This window comes from Curcuma longa, chromosome 16 (genome assembly GCF_044706935.1).
Source record: "Curcuma longa cultivar G26 ecotype Majalengka, Jawa Barat chromosome 16, ITB_CL_G26_1.1, whole genome shotgun sequence".
NCBI lineage: Eukaryota > Viridiplantae > Streptophyta > Magnoliopsida > Zingiberales > Zingiberaceae > Curcuma > Curcuma longa.
In genome coordinates, this window is record NC_133876.1 from 6,961,388 (window position 1) to 6,971,425 (window position 10,038).

Here is a 10,038-nt window from a genome sequence, read left to right on the forward strand (position 1 = left end):
AATTGTTTTTCATCTAGGATACAACAAGATCCTCCACTCTTCTACAACAAACATTAATAGAAAGAACTTAAGTGAGATCAAACTTCATTTGAGAGGGGTGAAGAAGGATGTTATTGGAGGGAAAGAAAAGATGAATGAATTGCTCAATATCAACTTTCAATTGAATTTAAGGTGGAGAGTGACTTCCTTATACAAACTAGTTTTTACCATTTGATTGAACTTTGTCTCTTAAGATTGGACTCATTCGAGTTTATCCTAGATAATTGGATCACTTGGATGATGTAGATTAATCTAGTTTGAAACACTAGTTCATTCAAATTCGTTGGGTTTGAAATCAAACCTATTAGCATGCACAACCCACTATGGACCGACAATCACATGTGGTAGTTAGGCGGAGAGTGACTAATTCCTATATTCTAACATGACTCACATACGAAGTTCAAAGTGTACCGACCGTAGAATACTCCAACCAAGTACCACATTGCACCACATGTGAAGAACAAAATGTGCAAACAATGTTCGTGTGTGCTACATATGCTCGTGTGCTCCACATGGACTTTGTATCGTGCCCAACGCATCGACACATGATTCTAGCTATCATGTACAAAGCACAAAGTGCACCCTAAAACCTATATGAATTTAAAGTTAAATGTCTCACACCCCCTTTACATTTTACATGTGAGATTAAATTTCTCCACAAAAATTCTTGAACCTCTTTTTTTTTCTTCTCCATGTGCTTGAAAAACTTTTTTGAAAATAATTTATTTCAAAAAATACCAACATAATTTACTGACCAAAACCAACTTATTGTTTTGACAAAAAGAAGAAAAAAATGATCCATGGTAGAATGGTGAAGCATGAGACAAAACAATTCCACTAGCATTGGAGAATATGTCAAAGCTGATGGCATACATTATTGCCCTAGAAATCTAGTGATGGTGAGTTGGACCAAGATACAATGAATTAAATCTACATAATAGTACAAAAGAAGTGGGATACTTACTTGTATCATAATATCAAAAATATGCCTTCAAGTTTTCTTTAATTATATTAAAATGTCTTAAACATTTCTCTTTTTGTTTTCTTTAATCCATTATATGAACCCTAATGTTCCTTTCACAAACCTCATCAGTATATTCCAGGAATCAACTATACCAAAGTCCTAGAAATTGAAGAATAATGAAATAATTAAACCTAAACTTGGTTATTAGTGATTAAACAAATGTTTAGGCAGTCCCTGTGCTTCCTATATAAAGGCAAGACTCCATTCATCAACAAAAGATCAAGAGGATTCAAGAGAAGTGGTAAGGAAAGGTAGAGAGAGCCACCATGGCTGTTGATGATCATGAAGGTGGAAGCTTGGAGCTCGGAGAGAAGCTAAGAAGAGATGAAGTACAAATGTCCTCCCCCGTACAACGACGGTTGGTCCGCACGGATTCGTTGCCTTTTGAGGCAGGGAAAATCCCACCTGAGCACACTTTCACTACTCATGTATGTTGAAGTCCAAAAGGAATTAAACTCAACCCAATTTAAAAATGTCAAGATGTTTATCCTCCTCGTCTACATCTTGACCTCTTTAACTTATGAGTTATTACATACAGGAGAGTTGGAGCCGAACGTTGCACTTGGCATTCCAAAGCATCGGAGTGGTGTACGGTGACATTGGGACGTCACCCTTGTATGTCTACGCGAGCACATTTCCCAATGGAATCCAACACGATGATGATCTCCTCGGTGCCCTCTCCCTCATCATCTACACCATCATTCTCCTCCCTCTTCTCAAGTACGTCTTCGTGGTCCTCTGGGCCAACGACAATGGTGATGGTGAGTGTGCATATATTGTTGATTGAAAATAATACAACAACAATCAAGTTTTATCTCATTAGATGAGATCATAATATAGATTCTTCTATACAATTGAGTTTTTATCTTATGTTATTATGATTAATTAAGTCTTTTTTTATTTTTTTAATTTCTTATTTATTTTTTTATTTGTTTGTACATATTTGTTATAGTTATTAATTGAAAATAATATGAAAAAATGAAAGTTAATTTATTTACTCTTCTTCTACAAATCATGTCTTGGAGATTGTTGAATCAAATCAATTTTTTTTTTTTAAAACTTGTAAATAAAAGACAAGTACAATGTTATATTAAAAATATGATTAGTCAAGGATCCACTTTATGGGTGCCCATTAATTAATAAAATTATTGATAATAGACTTCTAAAGATAGAGATCGAGCCCTCTATATGATTTGAATTGATCAGGATTAAATTTTTAATATTGATAGTTTTTTTATTAATTAATCATCATCAGTTAAAAGTTAAAACTTTTGACCTTGTTGTGGATTTTCATTTTGATGATATATATAAGTTTTTGTTTTCTAGGGGGAACATTTGCACTTTATTCGTTGATATCTCGATATATTAAGGTGAGCATGATCCCAAATCAACAAGATGAGGATGCCAAGGTTTCAAACTACCGACTGGAATCGGTGTCCAATCGACTGAAGAGGGCTGAATGGATCAAAGAGAAGCTAGAGAATAACAACATCGCCAAGATTGCTATCTTCCTAGTTACAATTCTAGGAACATCAATGGTCATTGGTGATGGTGTTCTAACTCCCTGCATCTCAGGTACCCATTTTATTACCTTGTTAATCAATGAAAAGTTAGCTAATAGTCGAGACTAGACGAGCGATTGACTTTACTTACTTTGTTCCTCAGTTATATCTGCAGTTGATGGAATCAAGGAGAAAGCACCTTCTCTTGATGATAGTAAGTGCCATTAGTTAGACAAGTAAAACAATAATTAACATAGAAATTTTCAATTCAAGCTTCTTTTGATAACCAAATAACCCTTCTTTTGATCCTTCTTTTATAGGTACAATCTCTTTTATTTCAGCTGGGATACTTGTTCTTCTATTTGCTATACAAAGATTTGGCACAGACAAAGTTGGCTATTCTTTTGCACCTATAGTTCTTACATGGTTTCTACTAATCGGTGGCATCGGACTGTATAACTTATTCAAGTATGATGTGGGAGTTCTTCGTGCATTCAATCCTAAATACATAGTTGACTATTTTCAAAGAAATGGAAAACAAGGTTGGATATCTCTGGGAGGGATTGTCCTCTGCATCACAGGTGATCCATAACTTTTTTTTTTTTTAGTTTGCACATGCTCATTAGTGTCAATTCTTCATCAGTAATATCTTCAGCCTCGTTTCGGAATAGGTACCGAAGCTATGTTTGCGGATTTAGGTCACTTCAATGTTAGAGCAATTCAGGTATACTCTCTACTTTCAGCTAACCATCTTTTCATATCAGATTTTGATAATTGTTCATTGGTGCTAAATTATACAGATAGGCTTCAGTTGTGTTTTGCTCCCAGCAGTATCATTTGCTTACATTGGGCAAGCTTCATATCTTACGAAACATGGTGATAATGTCGGCGACACTTTCTACAAATCAATTCCAGGTGACTGTGAATTGCAACTTAACAAAGTACATAATTGTTCTTCCTCCATAACTAAATCATAATACAAAGATTGAACTTGTTTTAGGCCCACTATTTTGGCCAACATTTATCGTCGCTATCTCTGCGGCGATCATTGCAAGCCAAGCTATGATATCTGGTGCGTTTGCAATTGTATCACAGTCTCAAAACCTTGGATGCTTCCCTAGGGTTAAAGTCTACCATACTTCTATCAAGTATGAGGGGCAAGTGTATATCCCAGAGATTAACTACATCTTGATGTTCTTATGTGTTTTTGTCACCCTCCTCTTTAAGACTACTGCAAAGATCGGGAATGCTTACGGTATGTATGAAGGTCCAACTAGTTACAAACTATAGGATAAGAACATTTATATATATCAATGATATATGAACATTACAAAACAATTAGCTAAAACATCTATTTAAGTAGCTACATTTTGGTGTGAAGGAATTGCTGTGGTCTTTGTGATGACGATCACAACATGCTTGGTGACAATCGTAATGCTTGTTATATGGAAAACAAGGATGTTGTGGGTAGTCTTGTTCGTCGGAGTGTTTGGTGGTGCAGAGTTAGTGTATCTATCTTCAGTTCTATACAAGTTCAGGGAAGGTGGATTTTTACCCTTGGTTTTCTCACTGGTCTTGATGATGATCATGGCTATATGGCACTATGTTCAAGTGAAGAAATACCGATATGAACTTAACAACAGAGTCACAAGCAACTATGTAAAGGATATAATTCAGAAAGGCAAGGTGCAAAGGATACCCGGCCTTGGTCTCTTTTACTCCGAGCTAGTACAAGGCATACCACCCATATTTCCTCATTTCATCGAGAAAATACCATCCATCCATTCAGTTCTCATATTTGTCTCCATCAAGCGGTTACCAATCAGTAGAGTGGAATTGGAAGAACGCTTTATTTTCAGGCAGATCAAGCCAAAAAGCAGTAGGATTTTTCGGTGTGTGGCACGGTATGGATACAATGATGCACTGGATGAACCAAGGGAGTTTGAGAACTTGATTGTCGCATATCTGAAGAAGTTCATGCAGTATGAATACTTGGGATTGGAAAATGCAGCTGCCATGCATGGTGATACTGTGCATGGCAATGAGAGTGTCGTCGAGAGGGTGAAGCCTTCCACAGTGAACATCGAAGAGACACTCAGTACTTCTAATGAACTAATACAGCCTGCTGCCGATAGTAACTTGTCGGATAGCTTCAACATTGAAGAGGAAATGAAAGCCATTGAGGAAGAGAAAATGAAGGGGGTGGTGTACCTACTAGGTGAAACACAGGTTGTGGCTGAAGACAATTCCTCTCCCTTGAAGATAGCAGTTGTCAACTATTTGTATGATTTCTTGAGGAAAAACTTCAGGCAGGGGGAGAAATCACTTTCAGTTCCTAGGAATCAGGTGCTCAAGGTGGGAATGACATATGAAATATAAGTTACACATCTTCTTGGAAGTTTGATTAATTATACGATTTGTCGCTAAAACTTCATATGATAAGATAATTAAGTTGCCTCATGGTGACAATATGTGGAGGTGACTTGTTAATTTCTTCAGCAACAGATGACTTTGCAGAGCCAAACCATTTAATCTGAAAGGCTAGTTTGATGTTCGTGTTCGAGTTTATTCACTATCCTTACAGAAGAATAGGGTACAAAGCTTTTGTGTTTGTGATTCACTATGAAACTTAAGAATTTGGTTTGCTATTTATTCAATGAAATAAGGATTGTTTGGCTTCTTTTGATTTTGTGGGTGACACTTTCTTTTGCATCACTTTGTATGACGAAGAAAAGTTTCCTTCGACATCTTTTTCATTTTGTGGCTCATTCCCTTTTGCAAATTTTTGGAATACTACATACATATTGTTGGTGGTCAGGCTAATGCATACGGTGAACAACAACAACAGTTGAGATTGAAGGGTAATGAAAGTTCAAGAGTAGTAGGATGAGGATAAGGTTGTCTTGTGTCAGGCATCTATGACTGTGCCGAGATGAGGGTTTCATATGATTCTTCTTCTTTAGTAACAATATCGCCTATTCACCCTTTTTTAATTAGATCCCCACCTCGATTGCTTTCTTATATGAACAAATCTTCAAAACATATTCTACTCCCTAGAATGGAATTGTCATTCCCACTCAAATTATACATCTAAACAAGGAATTGAGTTAAATATGGAATGACAATTTCAGTACAGGTCTTATTCCTTCTTACCAAACACATAATAGATGTGAGAAGGTGAATCACACAAAACTAAGAAGTTGCTTGGTATTTTACAACTGAAAAGAGTAAGCCAAATATAGAAATATCGATGGAAAATTTTGATAGACAACATGTGAAAAGAAGAGTTCAAATGGTAGCAGCAAGTTATGAGTTTGTAATCCATAAATACACTAAAAAATGATCTATAACCAATCAAAATATAAAGCTACAGAACAAGAAATATATATATACTTATGTTCCCCACAGACAATAGAGTTAAAAGAAGAGACTTGGGAATTGATTATTGTCATCAACACTCACAAATTCTGATTGCTTCTGGTAAACAAGTATCATGCACTTGCCAGCATATGATGCCCATTAGGAATTCTTCGTCGCAACAATGGTTCAAGCCGAAAAGAAGGGACATCAGTCATCCATTTTTTAGCATCATACATATCGTTCCATGCCTGAACTATCTCATCAATCTTGAAGGCCAGACCTGGAAACCAAAAAGCAACTCAGTAACTTTAACAATAGCATAGAAAGCATGTAAACAGGGCGTCTAGATGACATTTTTAAGTGCTTGACGAGTATTTTTAGCTCACAATAATACACATGTCTTTTGTCATCAAGGTGTCTTTAAATATAGAAATGGTTAGACATGCATCAAACTAAGACCCAAACTTTAACAAATTCAATCTTGTATGTATTAGATTTCAACCAATAAAATTCAATAACCCCACCCGCACATGTCGGGATAGCAGAAGTACAAATATGCAAATTGGAGCCTTTGCTGACAGATTAACCTTTTGGGATAGGTGATTAGCCAAACAACTTTAACAACATCTAGATGAATGAATTGCAGCATGAAGAGAACTTGGTCGGAGCTGAAAAGCAGATAATAGAGTTCAAACTGAAATTAAACAATCCTTTCAAACATGTAGCCACATCATATGAAAAAAGAAATAATATTGGTTAAGATCGTATGAGTATGTTAAAAGATGATCAATAAGCTACATATTTAAACAAGATAAATTGATTAGATTTAACTAAACAGTTGGAACTAACACAGCTTGGTAATGATGATAGATAAACAGCCTTCCAAATAAATTTAAAAATACTGTGTTTCAAGAGAAAAATAAAGGATGTTAGGAATTCTGTAAAGAAAATATAGATAACATAAGTATGAACCAACAACCCAAGCTTGAGGAAGTTTGCATAAATGGGTTTCCTTTGTGTAATGATAGAATATTATATTGTAAAAGGTATATATGTTTACTGTACTTGATTAAGGAAAATGTAAAGGATGCATGAAGTTAACAGGAAACATATTTTTACCTTCTTGAGCACTACTGTTGGCATAGTGGTTTTTTACAGTAACAGTGATATCTCTGGAGGGAATTCCTGCAAGTTCAAATTTTTCCACCGCTGCCATGAGATATTCTTCCCAAGTGGGAAGTCCCATTTTGAATTCCACAACAGATCGCTCATAGAGGATAGTACCCCATAGTATGTTTATCTGAGATCTCATCTTAGAAGCCTGGTCCTTTGCTTCATCCACTGAGAGCTCTCTGAAATAACCATCCAGGCCCATCCTCTCCAAAAGGCTTTTTCCTTGGTCCACTAATTGCTGTTCTTTCATCTTCTCCCACATTATCACACCCTTCTCCATGTTATCCTCTGCATCATTAAATAAATCAAATATTTCTGCTGAAGACCAATTGTCTGGTTCAATGTCGCTTCCAATTGAATAATACCAAGAAAGCCTTGCTTGCTCAAACTGTTGCTGAGCAAGTGCAATAAGACCTTCATAGAAGTCAGGTTTAATTTTTAAGGATTCTTCATATCTCTTTCCAGCCTTAGTATATTCAGACTTTGCCCACTTGTATGCATCTTTAACCCTTTCTAGCATTGATTCCTTGGAAGCATCTTCTGACAAGAACAACCTTTTCCTTGCTCGACATATATGAACATTTCCCCAATTGAACAAGGCAAGCGCAACCATTTCCTGAAATTTCCCCTCAGCAATTTTAAAAATTTCCTGTGCTTCTTCAGTGGTGACAGTATCTTCTATGGCTTCATAAGACATTTTCATACCAAGCTCGTGAAGGTTGAGATATGCATCGGAACTAAGACCCAGTTGATTCTTAAACAAGTGAGCAAATTGCACAATCCAGTCATCAATAAAACTAGGCAAGGTTTTCACTTCCTCGTTCTTCATGCTTCCATTTTCTGAAATATTATGATTCCTTCCATAACCTCTCAAAGAAGAACTAGAATCAGCATCCTCCAGCCAAGGCTCATGCTCAGGACTAACTTGTGTGAGATACAGCCTTACTGAACCCTGAGGGTCTGCAGATTCTTCAGCCCACCTGAGCTCTTCAGAAGCTGTGATTGTCACCAAGTCACCCTCCTTGTCCTTGTACTTGATAAGGACGGCCTTCAGGTTTGGAAACTTTTTACCTACAGTCTCTCTCAGATGCAACAAACTACAATTAGCAGGTATTTGGACCCATCTTATGTCATCCCCAAACACTAACTTCACTCCTTTCACAGGTTTTTCCTGCATTTCAGTGTGCTTCATTTCCTCAGATGCCTTCTGTGCTTTTCGACTCTTCTTCCTATTCTTCTTTGAACTGACTACTACAACATCTGGAGGTGAAAGAACTGCATTACCATCCAACATGGTACTGTTTGTCTCTATTGCTTTCTTTACCCTTTGAGATAAGCCCAATGCAATCTGATTATTTGGTTCCCAACTCAAAGCAAGCTCAATATCTTTACATGCTAATTCCAACTGATTCAAGGTCTCATGGCACCTAGCCTTTCTAAGTAGCGCTTTGGTGTGCTTTGGTGATGCCTCGAGAGCTAGATTGCACTCCATAATTGCTCGGGGATAGTCCGCTGGGATAAGCTGCATATAACAAGCAGCCCTGTTATAGTGGAGATACACTTCGTCATTATGGTTTTTTGGAAGCAACTTAATAGCATTTTCATACTTGACTAGAGCTCCTTCATAGTCCCTTGCATGGAATAATTTGTTGCCCTCCTCTTTCAGATCTTTCGCCATATCCACAAAGACTGCATTGTCTTCATGGAAGACTCTAGGACTGAGCTCACTAGATTTGTTATGCTTCGATTTGGGATCAGTAGTTTTACTTCCTGAATTCTTGGTTTTCTTTGCAGTAGGCTTACCCATTTCCACTTGTCAAGTAGAATCTTTTCTTCTTTTCTAAGAAAGAGGAAAGAAAACTTTTGCCTTGAAGTGGATTTCTCCTTGCGCTTTGTAAACTCAGGCGAAAGGAGAGGGTTCTAAATAATCAAGGAGCTACAGAATCCCAATCCTGCGGCAAAGATTCCACCTTTCCTTCTCTAATCAACCAAAACGACCATCAATTGCTAACGGAGATAAGATTTACCAGAATCGCCTTAGGAATCAATAAAATCTATATCCGCACCTAAAAGCTTCACAGAAATTTCAGAAAAAGGGAACAAGGTGAAAACTTTATCCCCGCGAAGGCTCCGATTGAGGAACCCTCTTCCTCCTCCACGAAGATCGAGTCTGCACCAATGAAGAATGAATCCCAGGCTAGTTTGAGTCGAATCCTTCAACTCTAAGTATCGTCAAGGGCAAGAATACTTGGAGAAGAACGGAAGGGAAGGTTTCTTCGCAAGCGCAGCGCGATTGCGTGGTGTCGGGAGAAGGAATCAAGGCGGGCGGCTCCCAAGATTCGTGGGGCTGTCGGCTGCGAGGAAATGCAGAAGAAGTAGCAAGTGGAACGAAATGAAGGACGGGAACGGTTAGCCCTATCGTTCAAAGGCACGCGTCTGTTGGGTTTCTTGATTTGTTCTGCTATATATAGAACCGTTGACGTGGTTAGGATTTTCACTTTCCCATGCTTTTTCTCTTATCATCTTTTATCTATTTATACTGTAATAATCAATATATCCTTATTTAAAATATAAAAATCTTTTTTAAATAATTTTATTTATCATTTTATTTTTAATTATTATTTATCTTTCCGCTAAATCCGATTTGTTACGCAGATTGATTATAAAACAAAAATATTTCCTTTAATAATGTAAATTCCATCACAATTTTTAATTTTTGATAATCTATAACTTGAAGAATATATATACATGATCATCATCGTCATTTTCTTCTATTATTAAGAATACCAAATTCAAATGAAATGAAATTTTACGTATCACCGTATAATCATAAAAATATTCTAAATCAAATAGACAGATAACATAATAATATATTGACCACCATTCAGAAATTAACAAGAAAGATAACAACCTTTTCAGAAATCAACTTGCAAGATCACA

At 36.7% G+C, this 10,038-nt stretch overlaps 2 protein-coding genes across 3 annotated transcripts; one reads left to right on the forward strand and one right to left on the reverse strand.

The window, feature by feature from the left end:
* Window positions 1-1,329: 1,329 nt before the first annotated feature.
* On the forward strand, window positions 1,330-4,944 carry LOC141847979 (potassium transporter 5). The gene is made up of 9 exons (XM_074736086.1): window positions 1,330-1,491; window positions 1,602-1,824; window positions 2,390-2,638; window positions 2,729-2,779; window positions 2,886-3,146; window positions 3,237-3,289; window positions 3,366-3,480; window positions 3,566-3,820; window positions 3,947-4,944. The coding sequence occupies exons 1-9, from the start codon at window positions 1,330-1,332 to the stop codon at window positions 4,942-4,944; spliced, it is 2,367 nt and encodes a 788-aa protein (XP_074592187.1).
* A 901-nt stretch (window positions 4,945-5,845) lies between these two features.
* On the reverse strand, window positions 5,846-9,518 carry LOC141847583 (protein PHOX1-like). Of its 2 annotated transcripts, none has more exons than XM_074735638.1 (3): window positions 9,165-9,518; window positions 7,045-9,078; window positions 5,846-6,205 (listed from the first exon to the last, which is right to left on the reverse strand). In XM_074735638.1, exons 2-3 carry the CDS (start codon window positions 8,903-8,905, stop codon window positions 6,057-6,059), a joined length of 2,010 nt encoding a protein of 669 aa, XP_074591739.1. In that variant the 5' UTR covers window positions 8,906-9,078; window positions 9,165-9,518; the 3' UTR covers window positions 5,846-6,056. The 2 variants fall into 2 exon arrangements, with proteins under 2 accessions (XP_074591739.1, XP_074591740.1); XM_074735639.1 differs by having other exon boundaries at window positions 7,045-8,639; window positions 8,706-9,518.
* Window positions 9,519-10,038: the final 520 nt, after the last annotated feature.

Excerpts from the sequence above, each read along its gene's own strand:
- LOC141847979 (XM_074736086.1), top strand. The coding sequence starts at position 1,330 with ATGGCTGTTGATGATCATGAAGGTGGAAGCTTGGAGCTCGGAGAGAAG. Across the intron at positions 3,290-3,365 it reads TCAATGTTAGAGCAATTCAG|ATAGGCTTCAGTTGTGTTTT; the intron begins GTATACTCTCTA and ends TAAATTATACAG. Across the intron at positions 3,821-3,946 it reads AAAGATCGGGAATGCTTACG|GAATTGCTGTGGTCTTTGTG; the intron begins GTATGTATGAAG and ends TTTGGTGTGAAG.
- LOC141847583 (XM_074735638.1), bottom strand. The coding sequence starts at position 8,905 with ATGGGTAAGCCTACTGCAAAGAAAACCAAGAATTCAGGAAGTAAAACT. Across the intron at positions 6,206-7,044 it reads CAACAGTAGTGCTCAAGAAG|GTCTGGCCTTCAAGATTGAT; the intron begins GTAAAAATATGT and ends TTTGGTTTCCAG.